Source organism: Vulpes vulpes, chromosome 9, assembly GCF_048418805.1.
Source record: "Vulpes vulpes isolate BD-2025 chromosome 9, VulVul3, whole genome shotgun sequence".
Classification (NCBI taxonomy): domain Eukaryota; kingdom Metazoa; phylum Chordata; class Mammalia; order Carnivora; family Canidae; genus Vulpes; species Vulpes vulpes.
In genome coordinates this window covers 57,092,249-57,116,693 of record NC_132788.1, presented here as the reverse complement: position 1 = coordinate 57,116,693, position 24,445 = coordinate 57,092,249, and the positions used below count along the sequence as shown (strand labels likewise).

The 24,445-nt window shown below is 48.4% G+C and overlaps 1 protein-coding gene across 4 annotated transcripts in view; it reads right to left on the bottom strand.

Annotated features, from left to right (window-relative positions):
* FBLN2 (fibulin 2) overlaps positions 1–24,445 on the bottom strand; it is an 86,418-nt gene that overhangs the window by 20,489 nt on the left and 41,484 nt on the right. For all 4 annotated transcript variants that reach the window (XM_072720206.1, XM_072720208.1, XM_072720205.1 and 1 more), the window contains 6 exons: positions 9,585–9,696; positions 8,010–8,139; positions 5,519–5,699; positions 2,414–2,623; positions 1,682–1,795; positions 1,005–1,106 (listed from right to left, as the gene is read on the bottom strand). In XM_072720206.1, coding sequence (XP_072576307.1) covers positions 1,005–1,106; positions 1,682–1,795; positions 2,414–2,623; positions 5,519–5,699; positions 8,010–8,139; positions 9,585–9,696 — 849 coding nt within the window. The remainder of the gene's footprint in view (positions 1–1,004; positions 1,107–1,681; positions 1,796–2,413; positions 2,624–5,518; positions 5,700–8,009; positions 8,140–9,584; positions 9,697–24,445) is intronic.

Below are 24,445 nucleotides of genomic sequence, written 5' to 3'. Positions count from 1 at the left end.
ACCCCTGGACACCCACTGAGGTCGTATCTCAACTTGAACCTGAACTAAAGCATTTCCTAGACCATCTCCATGCTCCATGCTTGTCCTGCCTCCAGACATGAGAAGGTATAGTCTTGAGGTCTCTTGGGTTGTTCTCAAGGTGTCATTCGCTTGGGAAGCACCCCAGCAGGTGCCAGATCCAATGCCCGCACTTCATAGTGGCAGGCCGTGCTACACGGAAGTCCCACCAGGACAGGACCTGGTCCTAGCAGGACTGCAGATATGAAAGGGACATGCTTTTGTTCCCTCTATGACCCTGAATTACCAACATCTACTGCCCCTTCTGTGGTTTCAGTAATAGAACCAAGCACGTGCCATCCAACTGGGGCACCTACTACCCAGCCTTGCTCCCCATCAGAGAAAAGTGGGAGGGATGAACGTCACTCCTGGGTCCTGCCTTACAACAACAGGGCGTCACCTCTCTCTTTCTCTTCTGTACGTGGCTCGAACAAGGACAAGGTGGCCACAAACCAATTTCAGCCACACAGACAGGGCTAGCCAGAGCACGGTCCAGGGACTTGTCAGAAACACAAATTCTCGGGCCCTACCCCAGCCCTACTGGGTCAAGATCTCTGGGGATTCTGTGGAATTCTCAGGATCCATGCTGTCACCAGGCCTCCAGGTGACTCTGTGGGACACTGAAGTTTGAGAAGCTCTGCTCTCGAGAATGGTAGAAAAACAAGATAGAAGTGGCCTGAAAAGCCCTGGCCAGCCTGTGTGCACACCTGGATGGCAAGTGCACACCTGTACATAGTAACAGGTAACATGAGAGGAAAGAGCTGTTTCAGCTCCTCTATTTGATGCTCTGTGTCACAGCAGCCAAAAACACTCCCTTACTAACTCAGTTAAGTTTCACACTCAGAACACATCCACCTCATTCTATTTGCCCCGTCTCTGCTCTGGGGCTCCCAGCACAGGCCAGCTCAGGTTTGCACAGGTATGAGAGCGGCCCCTGTGGTACTCACCTTCACAGGACACACCATCCGCCATGATGGCATAGCCAGGAAAGCAGGAGCACATAGCTGTGTCCCCAATGACACTGCACACCTGCTTGCAGGGCCCATTGTCTGGGGGAAAAAACCACACAGAGATCAGAGACCAGCAGGCTTGTCAGCCCTGCTCCAGCCTGTAGGCAGAGGGCCTGGGAGCAAAGGAACCCGGCCACAGGTCCTTTCCACAAGGACCCTTGGTAAATCGGCTGGTGTCAGGGGCAATGCTCAGGGCCTCCCATCACCATCACCACTCGGACACCAAACCCCTCCCTGGAGTGACAGTGCTGATGGAGAGGAGGGGACAGAGAAGACAGAGCAGGGGGGAGAGAAAGGATGCAGAGACAGAAGGACCAAGAAAGAGGACTTTCCACGCACTACTGCGCGCAGGCTCCAAGACAGTTTCTCAAGCAAGGATTCTATTCGCTCAGTGTTATAGGAACTGAGATGAAAAGCTGCTAACTGACTTGCTTGAGATCACACCCTAGCTCCCCTCACCTACAACCTCACCTCCTCAGCTACATTCTCAATTCCTGACCTCAGACAGGTGAGACCAACCAAATCCCCGAAGCAGAAGGAGGCCATCTTGCACATGCCCAGCACTGAGGAGCCCCCCACCAGGCAGTCCAGAGCCACCCCAGGGCCCAGGTTACCTTTGCAGGTGTTGGGTTGTGGCACTGGTAGCATGATGGTGTTGGAGGCCACCTGGGAGGACTCTGGTTTCAATGCAGACTCCTCTGCAGCCTCTGGCTGTGGGGGGTCACTTTCTGTCATGGACAGAGTAGATAGAAGGGGGACAGCTCATGCCTTCAGCCTGGCTTCAGGCTCTTCCTACACCCTGGGCACCATGCCTTGTTTAATTCCCTCCTACCCATTTCACACGAGAGGAAATTGAGGCTCAGAAAGCAACATACCCCAGGCAAGATCTCTCTTGCAGCTACTGAAGCGGAGGAGGAGTGGAAGGAGAGGAGTGAGTTTCTAGACTAAAAATGTATTTATTCCTGGACAGCCGGCAGGCAGAGAGCCTCCCAGACCAGGGAACGAGGCAGCTTCCTAGGTTGCCTATTGAAGGTTGACCACCTCGGGCCTACTGCTGGGGATACAGACTGACTTGGGTCGATGGGGGCCTCTGTAGCCTGGGTCCTGGCCCTGCACTGGGCTCTAGGGTGGGATGCTGAGGCTGCCCACACAGATGGGAGCTTCAGATGGAGCAAATGGTTTCAACCTGTCTGCCTGGCCTTACAAATCCCACTGTTAGGGGCCTCCAGTTCTTATAAGCTCCAGAGTGTTGGGTAACAGGAGGGGAAGCAGACCATTGTGTCCATCACAGGAACACCATGCTCCATGGGCAAGATCAGCCCCTGCCCAGCCATCTGGGCCCTTACCTGGGCGGCAGGTACGGCCATCGTCCTGCAGTGAGAAGCCAGGAAAGCAGGCACAGTGGTAGGAACCCACGGTGTTGATGCAGAGATGCTGGCACAGCTCCCCTGGGAGGAGCAGGCACTCATCCTGATCATCCCCAGGTAGGCTGTTGGGCAGCTCAGTCTCTGTGCCCAGGGATAGGGCCTCCCGGTTCGCCAACTCTGTCTCTGAAACTAGAGTGGGGTTCAGTGCTCATGATGGGACACGGGTTGGCCCCAGCAGGTGGCTGACACTATAGGCCTCCAGGAAATCAGTAAAGGTCCTCATGAGAACCTTCTGTGTGCCCACCTAAGAGCACAGATGGACAAAGGTAGATGGATGGATGGATGGATGGATGGATGGTTAGATGGGTGATAGGTGATGAATGGAGGGATAAGGGAATGAATGATGGATGGATGGATGGATGGATGGATGAATGGATGGACAGATGGATGCATGGAGTGGGGAGGGAGGGATGGATCACAGATGATGAATGAAGGGATGAATGAATGGTGGATGAATGGACAGATGATGGATGGATGAATGGATGGATAGATGAATGGATGGATTGATGAATGGATGATAGATGATGAATGAGGTAGATGAATAATGGATGGATGGATGGATGGATGGATAGATACAGATGGATGGATGGAGGAAGGGAGATAGGGATGATAGATGATGAATGAAGGGATGTTTGAATGGTGAATGAATGGATGGATGGATGGATGGATGACAGATGATGAATGGAAGGATGGATGAATGGAAGGATAGGTAGGTGGGTAGATGGATGGATGCATGGATGAATGGACAGATGAACAAACAGACCTCAGCAATAAGAATGAACCCATGAGAGCCAGGTCCAAGTCTTTATGCCCTGCAATATGCCAGGGCCAGGCCCATAACACTCCTCAGGAAGCTTTGGCTAAAGTGTTGAACTGGATCTAGACCCCTGATCTCAGTGACATCTGGGAGGACCATCCCTAGCAACAAAAAGGACCCCAGACATGTGCTCTGTCAGATGGGGATCTGAGCTCTCACTTGGGCCTTCCACAGCCACGTTACCCTGGGCAGCACTAGGTCTCTCCAGCCTGCCGGCGCTGCAGTGGGGAGCAGGTGGGAGTGGCAGAGAAGGCTTCTGGGGCTGAGGTGCCTTGGAGGCTCTTCATATATCAGTAATGGAATGGGTAAGGGGGTGCTGCAGCCTTTCATGTTCCCAGTCAGCATGGGACTTCAGCTTTGCTCACTGGCCCCAGGAGCCAGGCCCCCCAAGACACCAACTACATGAGGTCACATCTGAGAAACATGTTTCACATCAAGGGTGTTTACACTGTGCTCAGCCCAATCAGCCCTGGCCTGGTTCATGCAGACAGGGCCGTGACAGCTGGTGGTCCAGCCTGAAGACCTGGCACTGCAGGTGGGCAACAGATGGACCAGGGCTCTGCTGAGTAGGCTGCAGGCTGGGGAGCATTTCTAGGGTTCATGCTCAGCCTACCCTCCCCCCAGCATGCTCTTCATACAATGCTCCTGGCAGAAGGAAAATGGAGGCTCAGAGAAGCAAAGTGATTTGCCCAAGGTCAGTCACCTGAGCAGGACTGGAATCCAGGTCAGTTTGGCCCTACCATTTATGTCTCTTGAGGCCCAGGTTACCCACCAGTTCCCCATTGGAGGAGAGGAACACACACGTTTGGCTCTGGACCCTACCGGGCCGCATCCCCACCTCTGACTCCTAGAGCCAAACCTCCTCACGGACTATACCGTGAACCAAACCCTTCTGGGTACTAACCAGACCTTCCCAGCACTGCTCAAGCAGGCCCCTCCAGCCAGCTCCAACAGGTGGTACTTCCTTTGGACTGGACACAGAACTGTCTCCACACTAGCCTGGTAAGGCTGGCTGGTCCCTCTTAGCGGAGTCTCTGTGCACTCACTGGGACACCCTCACCAGGCTCCTCTTGGCCCACAGGCACAAAGGAGGCTAACGGTCATGAGTCCAGGAGACATCCCTGGCTAGGCTGACAGGAGCTGGACATGGCAACTGGAACAGTGACCAGAGCATATGGAGGACTGGGGAGCCCTTCCACTGAGGGCTGGAAACTTTAAGATTGCTCAGGCAGGAGCAAACACGGGCTCCAGGCTCCGCACTGGCACACATATAGCCAAAGGCTGCCCGGGGGCAGGCTCTGGGCAGGGGCACATGGGGAGAGGACCCAGGCCTGATCAGCCCTCACAGGGCTCATAGTGGTGAAGGGGAGGCCACCAAAAAACCCACCTTTTATTCAGTTATTTACTAGGGACTCTTAGGGGCCAAGCACTGAGAACACAGGGAGAATGGCAGTGCTGGCCTGAAGGGGCTGGTCAGGCAGGCAAGGCACCATTTCCGAACGCATTCTCTATCTTGGTTTATCCCTCAAGACACAGGTGACAGGGATGGAGGGCAGATGGATGAAGGAAGGTAAATGAATAAATGGATGAGTAAAAGGCTTCCTGGTGGGTGGGTGGGTGAATACATGAGCAGATGGACAGATAAAGGATGATGGATGGATGGATGGATGGATGGATGGACGGATGGGTAAGCGGGCAGGTCGGTGAGTGGGTCAGTGGGTAGACACATGGATGGAAGGACGGATGTGTGAGTGGACAGATGAGGAGACGGGAATGGATGGCATAGTAGGATAAATGCATAGAGAAATGGGCCAGGAGGGTGTGCAGGGGATGATGAAGTGGATGGTTGGATAGAAGAGTGGATGGGGAAGAAGATGTGTGGATGCGCAGGTGAACAAAGACATGGGAGGGAGGCAGAGTGGAGAGTGGCAGGGCAGTAGGGAGTTGGTGGTTCAGTGGGTGGAATGGATGGCACCCACATGGCTGGCTGGGATCGCCATCTCAGAAGTAACAGGCCAGAGGCCACCATTGGAGGCCACAGAAGAACTCTGTTTAGAGCAGGCTCGTGCCTTAGCCACAGGTGACAGTGGACCCAGGGTCCCCACTGAAGGCAAGAGGGCACCCAGCCTTGGCTAGAAGCCCCAAAAGCTCTCTCTGCCCCTCACTCAACCGGCCCATATGCTCTGCCCCTGGGGAGCAGCACTCACCTCTCCGAGGTGCAGCTTCGGGCTCCGGAGGCCGGCGGACCTCGGGCACAATGAGGGGGTCTTCACCTTCACAGCAGGAGAGCATGACGTGGTTGCAGGGGTAGCCCAGGTTGGGGTTAGACTCGCATGAGTGGCCCTCAGCCCGCACACGAAGTCCCAGGCCACAGCAGTCACAGCATTGCTGGAGAGACACACGCCATCACTGCCCGTACTCTGGCCCCTCAGAGCCCGTCTGCCTTCCCGCGGCCTGTGAGCCCGTGGGATGCACTCAGGGCCCCCAGGACACAGCCCAGGGCCAGGCTCGGGAGGAGCTGGCAATTGGGAATGAATCCATTCTTGTCTCGTTTCTTCCACCCTGTGCGTGCCGTCCCAGGACAGAGGGGTCATCGGTTTCCACTTCCCATGCGTGGCTCAAAGGAGGGCTAATGCAAGGTTTTTTGCAGTGATTAATAAATGGCCACTGGGAAAAGGACTACACACTAACTCCCAGACACATCCATTAACCAGCCCCCTACCAAAATTTATTAGCAGAACCCAATTCTACTCAGGCCACCTAAAAAGACAGAATTTCCTTTGAAGTTAGAGATAGGAGTGACATCACTGGGTGATGCTTTCAGGGAGCTTTAAACTGGGGGTGAATCAACTTGGAAATATATCTCTTTTGCTCTTCTCCTTCCTCCTTTTTGAAACCAATGTGATGGCTGGAACCCTAGCAGCTATCTGGGATCATGAGGTAACTGTGAAGATGGAAGCTACAGCTAAAGATGACTGAGCAGAGAAACAGAAGCCTGAGTACCCCCTGTCCCAGACTGTCTACCTCCAAGAATAAAATATTTAATTTGTTTAAACGACTATAGTAGACTGATTGTAACAACAGCCCCAATATTTCACTGTTCACTGTTCTACCATCTTTGTGATGTAATAGTTCAGTTCCTCCTTTCAAAAGAAAGCATCTCTTTCCCAACCTCTGGATGGGGCCTCATGCCTTGCTTTGGCCAGGAGGATGAGAGAGAAGTGCCAGTGTGCTAGTTTTGAGCTGAGACCTCAAAAGGCCTTGCACTCTTCTACCCCTTGTGTTGGAACCCAGCCACACACTGAATAACAGCCTCAGGCTATTGGAGGTGGAGAGACCACATGGAACAGAGAGGAGTCCGTTTTCTAGACTATCCAGTGTCAGGAGAGCCATCAGCTTGTGGGAAACAGGTGAGCAAACCCTGCCAGAGCAGCCGAGGTCAGCAAACCCACCCTGACTCATGGGTTAAACGAGTCATAAGCCAGCAGGCTTTGAGCTGGTGCGTCACAGAGCAACAGCTCACAGACACTCTAGACCTGCACTTCCCAATGCTGGGCACTGCCACTTAGTCAAGACCCACTATGCACTTAACACATAGGGAGTTTCCATTATCTCTGATTCTCACAAGCACCCCATAAGATGTGTATTATCATCCCCTTTTTATACAGATGGAGAAGCTGAGGCTCAGAAAAGAGGGCTGGTCCAGGGTCAAACAGACAGACACACAAGTGGAATGCTAAACCTGCTTGTCCCCAAAGTCCTTTTCCCAATATCAGTGTTCACGAGAAACAGATCCTGACATGACAAAAACTCAAGTCCAAATCTCCCAAATGGCACCCTCCTCCAGAGGTCCGTGTCCCAGGCACCCAGGCTTGAGACACTGGTTCTTCATCTACCCGCCCCCCAGCCTACTCCAAACATCTCCTTTCGTGGTTTCTCCTGAAACTGTTGGACTGTCTTCGTGTGCGCTGGTTCCCTGCTGCTGACAGCCAGCTGTCCATCCGCGAGGTCTGTTTTCCCTTCCTCCTGATTTTCAGCAGGTGTGTGACCTCTCCAGAATAAAGACAGCATTCCCCAGCCTCCCTGGAAGCTGGGTATGGCCACCGGACTAGGTTCTAGCCAGCACAGCAGAAGTGGAAATACTGTCTGTCCTCAAGGGAGAGGCTCTTCTTCGCCCCCCATTCACAGCAGCATTATTCACACCGGGCAAGACCCAGAAGCAGCCCAAGTGCCATAAACGAAATGTGTTACAGCTATACGATGGATCGGTATTGAGCCTTGAAAAGGGAAGGCCGTCTAACACATGCTACAACATGGATGACCTGAGGATAGGATGCTAAGTGAAATAAACTGGATACAAAATAAAAACAAAAACAAACTAAAAAAAAAACCCCAACACCACCAAAAACCAGAAAGAGAAAGCCCCGTGAGGGCAGGACTTTTCACATGTTATTCATTCCTGCCTCCTTAGTACATAAAGCAGCCCAGGACACGCTGGTGTTCAACAAACATTTCCTGAATTAACGGGTCACTATAATAGCTGATGGTGTTTCTATGCAGATGAAGAACCCCCCAAACCAGGCAAGAGTGTCACTCCCCACAGAGGAGTCCCACAAGGAGTCTAACCACCCCCCCCTCCCCATCCCCTCAGCCCTCGAGGACCTCACCCCCAGGCTACAGATGCCACATCAGGCTTGCCTTGTACAAGGAGACGCCACAGGTGTCATTGTCCTCAGCCCCACAGGCCTCGCCCTCCTTGGCCCCCATGACGCCAGCCATGCAGCTCTTCTCCTTCAAGTAGGACACACAGCAGTGCTTCTGGGCTGTCCTGCAACAGAGGTGTGCCTCAGCCCCACCCGAGTGCCTGGGACTCCTCCAGGAGGGATAACCTGTCCCATTTCACAGAAGAGGAAACTGAGACTCAGAGAAGGAAGCCCCTGCTGGAGGTCTGCTGCAAGCCAGGCTTGTGCTGCTGATAGGGGCATCGGCAAACCCAGCACATCTCCCGCCAAAGAATGTGGGTTCTGTTTCTGAGTTAAACCAGGAACCCTCAGGTCTGGGGCCCTCTGGACTCCACACCGTCCATCCCTGACCAGTGTGGGAGGGGGTCAGCATTCTGAGGCCCCCAGAGGGCTGAGACAGACAGGGAGACTCAAACCCAGGATGCACAGGGCGGCTCAGCCTGCAGGAGAGCAGCCTCCAGGCTCCCTGGCCATGCCACCCAGTATCTGTAGGGCTGCCCTGGGCAGAAGTAGCTGATGAGCCAGCACACAAAGAGGGGCGTCACAGGGAGGTGGAGTTCAGCCTCACTTGAGAAAGGGCATGTCTCAGTGGGAGCTCTTCAGTGTTGGAACTGCCTATCTATGAAGTAGTGAGTTTCCCATCATAAGAGGGATCCAAGCACCCCTCAGGGCCACCAAGCTCAAAACTCCTGATCAATGTATGCTCCAACTCCTAAGTAGCCCCCAAATTGGTGATATGATAAAAGGGAAGGGAAAGGGAGAAGTTTAGAATTTAAATGTCTCTAAGGGAAGCATGCTGCACTAGACATTAGGAACCATGGGTTCTAATTCTGGCCATGCTCCCAGGGAGCTGTGTGGCTTTGTGAACCATATCACCTCTCTGAACCTTATCCTCCTTATCTAGAAAAATAAGGAGGTTGGAAAAGAAGGCATTCCTGGGAAAAAGGAGAGATTTGTAAATGGCTGACCAAGACATCTTCAGGGGCCTGGCACAGAAGGGGCAAGGGTACAAACCACACCTTTGCTGAGAACATGAAAGTCAGAGAATCAATCAACAGAGACAGCCGAGGACAGTTAGGGGCCAGCCTTTTGGAGACCCCAGGGCAGCAGAGTGGGGAAAGAAATAGGGCTGAAGGCTCCTAGTTCAAAGTTAAAGAGGAAAATCTGATGTGAGCTGAGCACTGCCAAGCAGCAACCACAATATACAGTGGGCGAAGCACCTAATTGTTCGCAGGTGACCACGTCCCTTAACACTTGTTCCAAATTGTGCACTCTTTTAAGTATGCTCCTCTGTCCAGCTACAGATGTGCATGGCCACTTCATTCCTACAGCCAGTCCTGGGCTCTCCACAGCGGGGGAAAGCCTGGCCAGAGGGCTCACAGCAGCCATCACCAAGTGCCCACGGGCACCTGGAGGCAGGCAGGTGAAGCATGTTCTCACCTTGCACTGTCGGGGCCCATGGGCTAAAGCAAGCAGGGATCTGGAAAAAGGCAAAGGGACAGCTCTGCTTGTTCCAGGGTGCTCACCCTACCTGCAGGCGTCACCCTCAGCACCGCTCTCAGGGATTTCCAGGCACTCGTCATTGTCGATGGCCCACTGCTGTCCGGCTGCACAGCACGTCTCAATCAGATCCTTCGTGGAGACTGTGGGTGGCAACACAGACAGAGTCACCACCCTTAGAGGAGGCACTTTGTTCCCAGATTTCCAGAGTCGGCAAATGTAGCGGATGCTGCTGGTGCTGTCCAGACCCCCATTACTGGAAAGGTGACTCACTCACCCCCACTGCTATGCAGGGTGGCAGCTAGCTGTTCACTTCGGAGAGTTGCCAATGAGGTTAAGTCTACCCCATGGGGGAGGAGGCTGGGAGAAGAATGGCCAATCAATGACTGGTGGGGGTGGGAAGCATAGAAAAGCGCTCCCTCAAAGGGGACAGTGTGTGGGGCCACTCACGCTCCAGAGTTCCCTGTGGGATTGGGACATTGGCAAGCTCCTTCCCTGCCCCCTCCCCGGGCAGGTTCTCCAAATGAACCACCACAGGCACAAAACCTGGCTCTGCTGCTTTTTTTTTTTTTTTAAGATTTTATTTATTTATTTTTGAGATAAAGCACATGCACGTGGGAGTACATGAGTGGGGGGGAGGGACAGTGGAAGAGGGAGAAGCAGACTCCCCACTGAGCAGGGAGCCCAATGCGGGGGCTTGATCCCAGGACCCCAGAATCATGACCTGAACCAAACAAAGGCAGATATTTAACTGACTGAGCCACCCAGGCCCCCCTCAGGCTCTGCTTATAAGGAACCTGACCTAAGACACCAAGACAGGACAAGGCATAAGCAACAGCAGGGAGAGAAGTTTAAAACTCATCTAGGAGGGGCACTTGGGTGGCTCAGTGGGTTGAGCATCTGACTCTTGATTTCAGCTCAGGTCATGATCTCAGGGTCATGAAATCGAGCTCAGCAGAAAGTCTACTTGAGATTCTCTCTTTTCATCTCCTTTTGCCCCCCACTCCTACCACATTCACTAGTACTCTCTCTCTCTTTAAAAAAAATACAGAAAAAAACTTCACCTAGGAAAGTTAGTGGAGAAAATATTTGTGGCTGGGAGAGCAGGAAAAGGCAGGGTAGTGGAACGTCTTAAAACTGAAAGGCACAGACCACAGCTTAAAAAAAACAGATGGATTTGCCCACCTTGAAATTAAAATTCTCTGTATAACAAAGAACCCCATGGACATATAGAAGATTGCTGACAGGTTAGGAAACATTTCTGGAATGCCTAAAACTGGCAAAGAACTGCCATTGAGAAAACATAATGATCTCCTGAAAATTAACATAAAAAAACAAACCCAAAGTAAAATACCTGTTTAGGAAAAATCAGAAAGATTTTTCTGATACAGAAAATCATGCCAGGCACATGGCATGATACATGCCATGCACATGTGGGAACCCTCATGTGGGGGTACATGCCAGGCACAGGTGGGAACCCTCATGCCCTGGGGATGGAAGTGGTCACTGGACAGCCAGTCTGGAAAGAGATAAGGCATTGCTGACACACATTGCTGACAAATTAAGCTTACACATCATCCTGGACCCAGTGGCTTTGCTCCTAGCTGTGCATTCCAGGGAAGTCTCCACCCAGGCCCATAATGCAACCACTACAAGGATCCAATACTTTGGCATCATTTGTGGAAGTGGGTGTTCATCAGTGGAGAAGTGACTGAATAGAATTTGGGATGTCCTCCATGGAAGATTCCACAACTGTCAAAAATAACAGACTAGATGTACACACAACAATGTGAAGCTGGACACATATACACACAGCAACATGGAACAGCACAAAAAACACTGGGGTGGAGGGAAAGAAACCACGTGAGATCAGTTAAACAAATTAAAAACACTGTGCACAAAATTACAACACACATTTTGCACATAAGTGAAAAACACACACATGCAAATTAAACAGAAGAGAGCAGTTGCCTCTGGTGGGGCAGAGGTTGGCAATGGGGAAAAGAAATTAAAGGGAATAAATACAGAAATAAAACAAGAGAGAGTCTTACAGAGATAATAACATGCAAGGTGCCAGAAAATGAGTATAATTAACGCAACCATTTGTTTCTGAGGTCTAAAAAAAAATGACATGCAAAGATAAAGCACCTCTAGGCCAAGAGACACATAAAAAGGTGCTCAGTATTAGTAATTATCTAATTACTATCTTGGCAAAGGCAAGTCAAAATCACAATGAGACATCACCTTACACATGTCAGAATAGCTAATATATAAAAAGAAAAACACAAGAAACAGCAAGTGTTAGTGAAGATGTGGAAAAAAGGGAACCCTCATGCATGTTGGTGGGAATGCAAACTGGGACAGCCACTGTGGAAAACAGTATGGAGAGATTCCACAAAAAAAAACGAAATACCCTATGATCCAGTAATTTCACTAGCATTTACCTAAAGAAAACAAGATGCTAATTTGAAAAGATACCTGCACTCCTCTGTTGATGCAGCATTATTTATAACAGCCAAGGTATGATGGCACCATGTGTGCATCTATAAATGAATGGATAAAGAAGATGTGGCACATATATACAATGAAATATTACTTAGCCCTAAGAATAGAATGAGATCTTGCCACCTGCAACAACATGGATGGAGCTAGAGGGTATTATGCTAAGTGGAATAAGTCAGACAAAGGAAAACATACTATATGATTTTATTTAAGTGTGGAATGTAAAAAACAAGACAAAACAAAAAAAAGAACAAAAAAAAAAAAAGAAAACAGACTTAAATACAGACAACAAGCTGCTGGTTGCCAGAGGGGAGGTGGTAGAGGGATAAGTGAAATAATAAAGAGGATTATGAGATACAAACTTCTGGTTATGAAATAAATGAAGATGAAAAGTACAGCGTAGGGAATATAGTCAATAATGCTGTAATAACAGTATATGGTGACTACATTTACTGTGGTGAGAACTGAACAATGGATAGTATTGTTGAATTGATATCTTGTACACCTAATATAACATTGTAACTAGTATCCCTTAATAAAAAATCTTAAAAACCAAAACAAAGGTAAAGCTCACCTGGAGTACCTACACCTATGCTGAGGAGACAGCAAAGTATAATGGAATAACTTTGAGGCTGGGACCACATCTTAGTGCTACCATGTATAGACATTTCTTCTCTCTAAAGACTCAGTGTCCTTCTCTACTATGAGGATCTGTAGCTGTATAACTGCTGAAACCTACAAAGACCTCTAAATGTCCTTGAGCAGTTCACATGACCTAGAAGAGCTGAGGAGCAGCAAATCCACCAATGGATGTCAGCAGCCTGCAAGGTTCCAGGAAAAGAGTGACAGCTCACTAAGAATCATCAGCTTCATTTGCTGAGTGGGCATTTCAAGTTATTGAACTTTTCTAAGTTTTAAGTCCCCCTCTGTAAAAGAGGGAAAATACGTTTCAGTAACAACCTGAAGGCTGTACCAGGAGGAACAAAAACTGTTCTTGACAACAATAATCTACCAGACACAAGTAGCAAATATCACACTCAATGGTGAAACACTAGACACATGTCCCATGAAGTCAGAAATGTGACAAAAATGCCTGACACTGTTTAGTATCGTCCTAGAGATACTAGCAGATGTAATAAAGCAAGAAAAAAAGGCAGTAGAAATATTAGAAACAAAGAGATGATAGGCATTCTTTGTAGATGTTATGGTTTCATCTTTTTTAGAAAATCCAAAGGAATAAAAACTAACACAATATTTAAGTGAATACTAAGGTATAATAGTTATAATAATAATGATAACTATTATTCACTAATAACTATTAACTAATAATAGATACGATGATGATGATGATGATGATAACATGGCCAAAAACAAAATCAAGATATTCAGTTAAGTGGCTTTCCTATATCAGAGTAACAATTAAATAGAAAAGATAATTAAAATCTCATTCAAAACAGAAACAAACCTAGAAATAAATCCATCATAAACATGCTAAATCCACATGAAGAAAAAAAATTGTCTAATAGATATAACAGTATATTTTATTAAAAATCTACCCCTTGTGTCTGGACACAAAGATTCAGTACCTTGAAGACATCTATTCTCTTCCATTTAATCTACAACTTCAAGGCAATACAAAGTCCCAACATACTTTATCATGAAACTTATCAAGCTGATTCTAAAATTCATCCAAAATTGTCTGAGAATACCCAAGAAAAACTCTGAAAAGAAAAAGAGCATATTTTAAAGTCTAATAATTAAAGAGAGAAGGAGATCACCTAGGCAGCTTGTCCCTTCACTGAACAACAGAATTTAGAAACAGAACTATGTACACATGGGAACTTAGTATACGATAAAGATGGCTTTCAATCTCAGTGTGAGAAGGACTGAATATATGAGGTTGGGACACCACACACAAAAATAAATTCCAAATCTAAAGGTGGTATTAAAGGAAAACCGAGGAAAATGATTTTAGGATAAAGAGAACTGTTTTCAAAAGTAAAATCCACAGAAGAATGAAATTGGACCCTTACACCATATACAAAAATCAACTCAAAGTGGATTAAAAACTTAGATGTAAGACCTGAAACTGCACAACTCCTAGAAGAAAACACAGGGGAAAAGCTCCTCAACATTAGTCTTGACAATGAGTTTTGGGGAGACACCAAAATACAAGCAACAAAAGCAAAAATCAACAAGCGGGGGATTACACCAAACTAAAAAGCCTCTGTACAGCAAAAGAAACCATCAACAAAATGAAGAGGCAACCTACAAAATGGGAGAGTTATCAGCAAACCACATACTGATAAGGGATTAATATGCAAAATATATAAGGAACTCATACAATTCGACAGCAAAAAATTTTGTTTAAAAATGGGCAAAGGACTAAAATAGACATTTTTCCAAGGACATATAAATGGTCAACAGGTATGTGGAAAGATGCTCAGCATCACTCATCACCAGAGAAATGCAAAGCAAAACTGCAATGAGATGTGACCTCACATCTGCAAGGGAGGCTAATATTCAAAAGACAAGAGATAACAAGTGTTGGCGAGGTTGTGGAGAAAAGGGAACCCTGTACACTGTTGATGGAAATGTAAATTGGTGCAGCCCACTGTGGATAAAAGTATGGAAGATCCTCCAAAATTAAAAACAGAACTCCCATATGGTCCAGCAATTCCACTTCTGGGATATATATCTGAAAGAAATTAAAGCACAATCTCAAAAAGATATCTGTACCTCTAAGTTTACCGCATTATTTGCAATAGCCAAGACATGCAAACAACCTAAGCATGCACTGATGGATGAATGGTATATCACATACACATATATACATAAATATATAATGGAATATTGTTCAGCCATAAAAAAGGAAATCCTGCCATTTTCACGAACATGGATGGACCTTGTGGGTCTTATGCTAAGCAAACTACGACAGAGAAAGAAAAATACTGTGTGATCTCACTTATATGTGGAATTAAAAAAAAAAGCCAAATTCAAGGAACAGAGTAGTTTGGGGGTTGCCAGAGACTCTTGGGGGGGCGGGGTCTCCAGGGAGACGGTAGGTAAATGTACAAGCTTGCATCCACCTAAGTTCTGGTGATCTAACACACAGGACAGCACCTACATGATACATACTGTATCATGTACTTGAAAGTTGCTAAGAGAGTAAATCTTAACATGTTCTCACCACAAACAACAAAAAATGGCAACTATGTGCCAGTGGTGGACGCATTACTGTAGTAATCACCTCACAATACACATGTAAATCAAATCACCACATTGTATACTTAAATTTTCCCAATATCATAGGTCAATTATATCTCAATAAAGCTGGGTTGGGGGGAGAAATAAAATCCACAAGTAACGGGATCCCCAGCTGGCTCAGTGGTTTAGTGCCTGCCTTCAGCCCAGGGCCTGATCCTGGAGTCCCGGGATCGAGTCCCACATCAGGCTCCCTTCAGGGAGCCTGCTTCTCCCTCTGCCTGTGTCTCTGCCTCTCTCTCTCTTTGTGTGTGTGTCTCTCATGAATAAATAAATGAAATCTTTTTTAAAAAATCCACGAGTAAAAAGGAAAACCTTAATACAATAGAAATATAAAATCCCTGTATAGCAAGAGGCAGCATATCCAACCAGCCCCAGTTACTCTCATCACATCACTCATTTCTTAAGGCTCCTCATAGCATTTATCACTATGTGAAATCTTATTTATTTATGAGCCTACTTCTTCCCTTGTCTCTTTCTCTACAAAGGTACATGAGTCTTTGTGGCCACTGAAAGTGATACCACCATCCCATGCTTAATCTTTTCTCATTACATTCTGGGCAAGCGGAAGTCACACCTCATTTGAATACTTCTGGTACACCCAGGCAGCTTGTCCCTTCACTAATAGCTCAACATCTTTCTTTTCACTGGTCTCAACTCTTACTCCTTCTAAGCCTTCTCTGAGATTGCCTTTCTGAGATCAGGGGATTGTAATCGATCCCTGAGTCTTAGCCAGGGGACTTGAGGTGGGTTCTCTATTGAAATGACTATAACAGCTGAAATGAAGTGTGGGCTGGTAAGGAGCCAGGATCGAGTCCAAGCACTTTCATCCTTACAGTTACAGTGAATGAGTCCTCTTATCTCCCTACGTTACAGATCAGGGAGTGAGTCAGAAGCCCCAAACCTCAGTTTCCCCCTCTTCTCTTCCCCTCTCCAGGCCTCAGCTCCCCTACGTCTGTGGGATGGGCGACTTGATCAAGCTGATCCTGAAGGCCCTGAGACTCTAACCAGCACCAGCCTGAGAGGGGGTTCTGCTTCCCCATGGATTGTATGGTGCTCTCCTTCTGCCCCCTCCTTGATCAGAAGCCAGGCTTCAGTCTGTGTTTGGCAGGCTTCCCACCATTCTCCCTGGCCTTTCCCACCCTGGCTTCCCTCTGTTTCAGACAAAGGAACTCAGAGGCCATGAACCCATGTGCTGGGAGGGCCACCCACTTGGAGCAGGAGGGGGAACTAGTCCAGGGGCCAAGCCTGGTTCTGCGTGGTACTGTCCAAGATGTGGGAGGCAGGGCCAGGCAAAGCCCAACAAGATGTGTACCCCTCGTCTCCTCGTCCAGGAGACACACCCTCCTGCCCCAGCCCAGGGCTTCAGGGCTCAGCCCAGAGGCCCTCTGCTCCCAGTCTCCTTCCTCAACCACCCCATCTGAGGTCCCCAGCTTCTGTCTTTCTCTCTGGTTCTTTTTAGGTTCCCAGGCCCCAACCATTCAGAGTTCCAGTCCTAGGGCTTCCTCCCTTCTCTGTCTCCAGCCTGGCCCTGGCTGATCTCATCCAGCCCCCGAGCTTCAAGTGCCTTGTCCACCTCAACCCCTCCCACACAACTGTCTCCAGCCGTAGTTTTGTGTGCACACACTCAGCTGGCTAAGGAACCACCCCCAGGTGCTCCCTGGTGCTCCCACTGCCAGAACCTGCTCAGCAGCTGGTTGCCCCCAAACCACCTCTCCTCAGGTCTCCCCCGGGCCAGTGAAGGGCCCCCGGCAACCTCAGGACCCTCCTGCACCATCTCCTCATCCCTCACCTCCCTCCATCACTCAGGGGGTGCTTCCAAAGTGCATCTCAGTCCACTGACCTGGCCCCTCACTCTGCCACCGCCTCTTGGTCCAACACAGTCCCTGTTCTTCCGGATGTCCTCCTCCAGGCCATCCTCCAGAGGATGTCAGAATGAGTTCATAGATACAAATCAGACTGTGTCTCTCCTCAGCCTATGGGCCCCCAGTAGTCCTCCTTTCTTTACAAAGACCTGCTGACTGCCTCACCTCACCTCCTTTCTTTTTTTTTTTTTTTTTAATTTTTATTTATTTATGATAGTCACAGAGAGAGAGAGAGAGGCAGAGACACAGGCAGAGGGAGAAGCAGGCTCCATGCACCGGGAGCCTGACGTGGGATTCGATCCCAGGTCTCCAGGATCGCGCCCTGGGCCAAAGGCAGGCGCCAAACCGCTGCGCCACCCAGGGATCCCTCACCTCCTTTCTTTGACTGTCTTTCTCACTCATTCTCTCCACTCCTTCAACTCCTTGGGCTCATTTCTGCCCTAGGCCCTTTGCATGTACTCTACTTTCCACCTGGAATCCTCTGCCCCTTTCCTATGCCCTGCCCTGCCCCTAAACTCTGCAGTGTTGTCCCTTTCCCTTCAGGGCTCTTACCTCCTCGGAGAGGGGCTCCCTGACTTCTATATCTAAACTAAGCTCTATGCCTACCCTTGTCACACCACCCTCCTTAGTCTTGCTCATAACGCCCTGGCCTTCCCCAGTCCCAAGTCAGCTCAGGGAACCCATGGTCCACAGACTCTAATGGAAGGTCACTCTCCTAGACAATGAAGCACCCCTCCCTGGTGTGGGAATCACAGCCCAGAGTCTCATCCAGCTCTCACCTTCTGCCCTAGCCATGCATGCCTCTCCGTGCCACTCTGTCTTTGCACACGCTGGTCCATGTTGGGAATGCCCTTCCCTGCATGGTCCACCTAACCATCCCTGACCAGCCAATCCACATGTAACTCCCTGTCCCTCCATCTCCTGAGCTCCCACTGGCACCCACCTCCAACCCGGGGGAACCAATGACCCCCTCCTCTGACTTCATTCACATTAGCATGTGGTGCATACTTTCACTGTGATGTCACTGTCAGATGACATGCTTGTCTCAACCACCAGACTGAGAGGGTCTCAGGAGCCAAGAATAGGTCTGAGTCTTCTCAGGGCTCCCAGGGCCTGGGGTGGGATGAAGTGTCCCTGGCCCTTGGTGTATACCATCTCAGGAAAGCTTACATCAACAACAAGAAGTTGGATGATTCTCTGGATTTTCCAGATGTGTAAATAGAGTTTAAGATGCACAGGCCAGAGCACAGGCTTAGGAAAATAAGGGAGAAGAACGCAAGCCAGGGCCTGTCCACCTCACTCGTACCATCTCCATGCTGTGATTTCCAGCTGGGGGTCAGAGGTGAGCACAGGCACATCTGTACGATTGCTATGAGCGCAGGCTAGGGGACACGGGCAAGTCACTCATGCTGTGAACCTCCATCTCCTTGCCTGTAAAACAGGCAAATAACCTCTCCCTGCCACACTCCACAAAGAGGGGAGTGTGTGTGAGAAGATTCAGTGACTGGCAAACAACAGGCGCTCAGTAACCAGTATCTCCCCGGTTTTGGCACACAGAAGGTGTTGGAACTACTCTCCAAATAATTAATTAAGAAACAAAGGAACAGATCAATAAATGGATGGGTAGGACAATAGCCCCTTTAGCAGAGGAAGCTGGAGGGGCTTTCAGAAATCCCTCTTCTGCCTTTTCTGCTTTCCTCTGGACTTTGGCGGACTCCCCCATTTCTGGTCACTTTGCCACCTTGCCTGAGCTCTGGCCGAGAGGGTGTGCAGCGTCCCTTGCCTGCTGGCTATTTGCAAGCACGGTGGACAGAAGGGAAAGGGCATCTCCTGCTGTGACAGCTGCAGCCTCGGCCCTCTTTCTGGCCTCCAGGGCCACGGGCCAGCACCACACCATCCTGGCTTCCGAACACTCTGCCAACCATCTGCCTCATAGGCTCCGGCAGGAAGCCCGCCTCCGGCATCCCTGAGCAGCAGAGGGAGAACGAACCCACTCTGGGGAACGATCACCTTTGTCTAATAAAGCAGAAGATCAGAAGATGCCCAGAGCCAATGATACAGCGACCTCCTTTTCAGGTACACACCCAGGTGCCCGTGGTCTCCACCTGGACACCCACAAACAGAAGCTCCCCCAACTGCAAACAACACTAGCACCCCACAACAAGAGAAAAGGGGAATAGCCGAGACAAGACTACACGATGAGAACAAATTTGTTACAACCACACACAACAATATGTATGAATCACAGATGGGGTCTTGTGGGGGGAAGAGGCAAGTCACAGAAGAATACTACAGACGGCCTCGTACAAGGAGTTCAAAGCCAGGGAGAAAAGCAAAACAACTGTGCAGCTCCAAAGGGGGAAGGAACACATGCTCACAGAAGTCGGGCTGGTGGGAAATGTGGAGCGGGTGGGGGTCAGGGCCGGTGGGCCACGGCTTCCATCCCCACCCATGGGTGTGTCCAACGGGTGTCCATCTGCTTTAAACATTCCTTTGCCGCATAAGCCCCATCGGTGCTTCTCTTCACAATAACATTACCGCAAAACGTACTGTGATTAGGAAATTCTAAGACTCAGACTGAAGACTACGAGTATTTTACATCGTGACCCAAAGAGTGATTTATGCCAGACACAAATGGACAAATATTACATGACTCTCCTTATCTAGGGTACCTAGAATAGGTACCTTATCTAGGGTACCAGAGGCTGGGGGGGTCAGGGTTGGACAGGCACAAGATTTCAGTTTAGGAAGACGGAAAAGTTCTAGAAGATGGATGATGTACCATGTGAATGTACTACGTTATTGATGTGTACACCCCAAACTAGTCGAAGTGGCCGATGTTATGTTATGAGCATCTTACTGCAATAAAAAGAAAACAATGCATTGCAATATAAAAAAATAATGTGACCCAGCACTTCCCCAACCAAAAATCTAACCTGCTGACAGACTCCTATCCCCCGTGGGCACAAACATGCATGCCCTGGATGCTTGCTACAGCTGAATTTGTGAGAGCAAGCTCAGAGACAACCAAAATCTCATCAAGAGGGCAGTGATTAAATAACTGCCCACTCTTATGCAGATGTTAAAAAGAATTAGGTAGATCTTCCCACACTTCTACCATATGAAATCTGAATTACTATAAAGGATTAAGAACAGAGGCACCTGGCCGGCTCAGTCGGTAGAGCACGCGACTCTGGATCTCAGGGTTGTGAGTTCATGCCCCACACTGGGCATGGAGCCTACTTAAATAAAAAAATTAAAAAAATAAAAATAAAAAAATAAAAAAAGAATTAAGAACAAAAAGGTCAGTGGTGAAAAGTATGTACAACAAACCACCCCTTATCATTTTAGTGGGCTACACGGACATACGTGATTACTTCTGGAAGGACAGTCAAGACACTGGTAACAGTGGTTGGTTGGTTCAGGGAAGGACCAGACTGTGGGAGGGAGGAAGCACCCTGACATTTCACTATGTCCCCTTTTGTATTTTTTTCTGTGTTTCTTATCTTGTGCAGGTATTGCCCATTCAAGAGACATTCTGTTATAAAAGGATTCTGAGATTCTGGAGATTGTAACCTCCTTTGATCACAGAACAATGAACAATCCGGCCCAGAGGTCACGACCCCTCTGACCACAATTCTTTAGGACTTTAATGCTGCAGAAAAACAGTGCACCTGGCAGGAGGGTGATGAGCGGGCCATCTCCGCCAGCGCTGTTTGGACAGGATGTAGAAGGGGCCTCAGCAAACAGCCCAGCACCGGGGCTTTATGCTCCAGGCAGCCTGGTATTCTCAGGGGCGGAGGGAGTAGGTACCTGCAGACCCTGGGAGTGCCTGGAGTCCTCCTACAGTGACTGTAAAGTAGATAAACAAGGCCTCCTGAACTTTATCTTACTATGCTAGGATCACAGACACAATGGTAACAACAGGAGTTGCTGGGCTGAGCCCACCCACCAGGGCCCACTCAATTCAGCCCCTTAGAGATGCCTTCCTCCACCACCTGGGAAGGGCGGCCCCCAGCCTCCATTGCCCTGTCCAACACGTCCCATCACCCGACTTCCTTGTGTGGGGTGCTTACTGCCTGCCCAGCCCTGCCAGAGGTGCTGGATCGCTCTTGCTGACAGGCTGGAGAGCTGTCTATGGGTTCCCAGCTTGCACCACTGCATCTCCCCTCCAGCTCCAGGAAGAGGCTCCTATGCACACCCCCATTCTACAGATGGGCAGACAGCAGCCCCAAGAGGAGGCACCACTTGCCCCAGACCACATGCCCAGCCAGGGGCAGCCGCAGGATCCTGGGGCAGCTGCATGCTCCAGACAGCAGGCTCCTGAGCAGAGCATGGAAGCAGGCAGAGGAAAGGGTGAGGAAGGAGGCAGGTGGGGGAAATTAAAATTCCTCTGCAGTAGCTACTCCAAGGGAAGCAGGAGCCCCCGCTCATCAGGCTCCTTGCCCAATCTCGACATGGGCAGAAGAGACCTACTTATACTGTCCCTTGATTACTGACAAAGTCAACAAGACAGTGGGGGAAAGATGGCCTTTCCAACACCTGGTGTTGGGTGAGCTGAAAATGCATTGGAAAAAAAGAATGAATTTTGATTCCTACTTGCACTACCTAAAGAAACAAATCTAAATAGAATCAAATGTGAAAGGTGAAACAAGTTAAAATGTCTAGAACATCACATAGGAAAATAACTTCGTGACTTTGGGGTAGACAAAGATTTCTGTAAAAGAACACAAAATACACTAACAAAAAAATAAAGATCAATAAACTGCATTTCATTAGAATTGGGCATCTGTCTGTGTTCCTCAGAAGACAGCATTTGCAATGTACTCATCACATACCATCATTAAGAAAGTGGAAAGATGGGGCGCCTGGGTGCCTCAGTTGGTTAAGCATCTGACTCTTGCTTTCATCTCAGGTCACGATCTCAGGGCAAGTGGGATCAAGTCCCACATTGGGCTCCATGCTCAGCACAGAGTCTGCTTAAGATTATTTTCCCCTCCTTCTACCTACGCCCCTGCTCCTTCCCCCACTTCCACGTGCCCTCTCTCCAAAATAAATAAACAAAAAAATTTTTTCTAAAAAAAGAGAAAGTGCAAAGAAAAATCATGCAATAAAACAAGGTAATATGTGATCCAACAAAAGACACACAATCAGAATACATAAAGAACTCCTACAAATCAGTTAGACAAAGAAAGCCAATTTTAAAATGAGCAAATGACAACAAAATGGCCCAACAGTAATACGAAAACATGCACAACATCATAAGTTATGAGAAACTGCAAATTCAAGCCAGAACAAGATGCAACTACACATCCACCAGGTCGGCTAAAATGAAAAGGAATGAAGACGTCCAGTGTTGGCAAAGATATGAAGTGACTGGAACTCTCTCACTGCTAGTGAGGATGCAAACTGGTAATAAACTTTGGAAAAATGGCCGAGTCAGCTAGTCCACTCCTAGGTATATATCCAACATGAATGCCTACATCATCCAAAAGACCTCAACAAGAACGTTCACGGCAACTGTATTTATCACAGCCAAAAACTGAAAACAGCCCAAATGTCCACCTACACTAGAATAGATAAATAAATCACTCCACAGTGGAATAAAGAGCAATCTTTTTAAATGAACTACTGCAACAACATGGGTGCATCTCAAAACACATTACCTTGAGCTAAAGAAGTTAAATGCAAAATATCATATGGTTTCCATTATACAAAATAAATTCAAGGATAGGCAAGATGGTGATAAAAGTCAGCATCATAGTTTCCATGGGGGAGAGTGTAGAAATGGCTGAAAGGGGCACCAGGAAAACTCTGGAATGCTTGAAGTGTTTTATATCTTGATCTGGGTGGAGCTGCCTAGGTGTATTCCTATGTGAAAATCCACTGAGCTGTTCTATTAAGATCCATGTGCTTCACATAAATCACACTTTATAAAGAGTACAATAAATAAAAATATAAGGTAAAAAGCTGTCAAAGGAGTGCTGGTATATTAATCAAGATTTAAAAATACTCAAGGGTATCTACGGCATACTTTAGTACAAACTTATAGAAAGAAACTCAGAAGATAATAGCAACTACATATAAACCAAATAATGTCTAATCGGCCTTGATTAGATAGGACTTTACAAAACGAGCTCTGCAATGTTCTTCGGGGACAAGTGGAGAAATAAGAATATGGTCTGAGAATCAGATGGCTTGAGGGAATTAGTAAATGTGTTGAGTGTAGGATCATGGTGTAAAGTAACATGAGAGAATGTCTAGTTTTTTTTACAGTCCCATCACATAGTGTCAAGACTGAAATGTTTCCATCACACATTCACACATGTGTGGTGCGCACACACACTCCATCTCAAATGAGAAACAGCAAAACCTGAACAACTATCCCGCCAAGACTTCTTCCCTGGGCCTCCTCCCCTGACAGCAGCCCCACCGAGCATCCACCTCAGCTGCCTGGTGTGGGCTGGGTTCTCAGGAGAATCCTGGGAATCAGGGTGTTGCGGCTGGTGGAGCCACAGATATGAAGGGGGCTCTTTGGTGGGCTTTGTCGACGTGGAGGGACTATGAGGTCCCAGGGCATGTGGCTGCAGCATGGTCTTTGGAAAGCTTTGGGAGGTGGGAGGTGGGAGGTGGGAGGTGAATAGTAGGACGATCCGATCCGTGCAGTAGGAGGGCCCTCCACAGCTTTCCAGGGAGCAGGTCGATAGGGTGTGTGTCTCTCATCTGCATTTTAACTGGCCATTTCTGCTTAGAATTTTCCATTTGGATGAGAAGTCGATTTCATGCAGAAAGAGAGGAGTAGTGGGCAGCCAGGTGGCTCAGCGGTTTAGCGCCACCTTCGGCCCAGGGCGTGATCCTGGAGACCCAGGATCGAGTCCCACATCGGGCTCCCTGCATGTGGCCTGCTTCTCCCTCTGCCTGTGTCTCTGCAGAATAAATAAATAAATAAATAAAAATTTATTTGTGTGTGTGTCTCTAATGAATAAATAAATAAAATCTTTTAAAAAGAGAGAGAGGAGTAGTTTGCACAAAACTGGCTGCCCTGATCAAGAACGGTGCAAAAACTCTTAATAAGCTCAATTCTGTTCAAAGGGAGTATGTGGAACTGGCATTATTTTTCAGAGGAAACCACGCTAGAAAGAGTCGCTAGACATAGAGACCCTGGAGGCAAACCCTGAAAAGCTGCTTGGGACCAGCCCCATCTCCAGAGAAAATAATCTTCCCAGAATAAGGGCAGGACAAAGATCCAAACACTGGGACA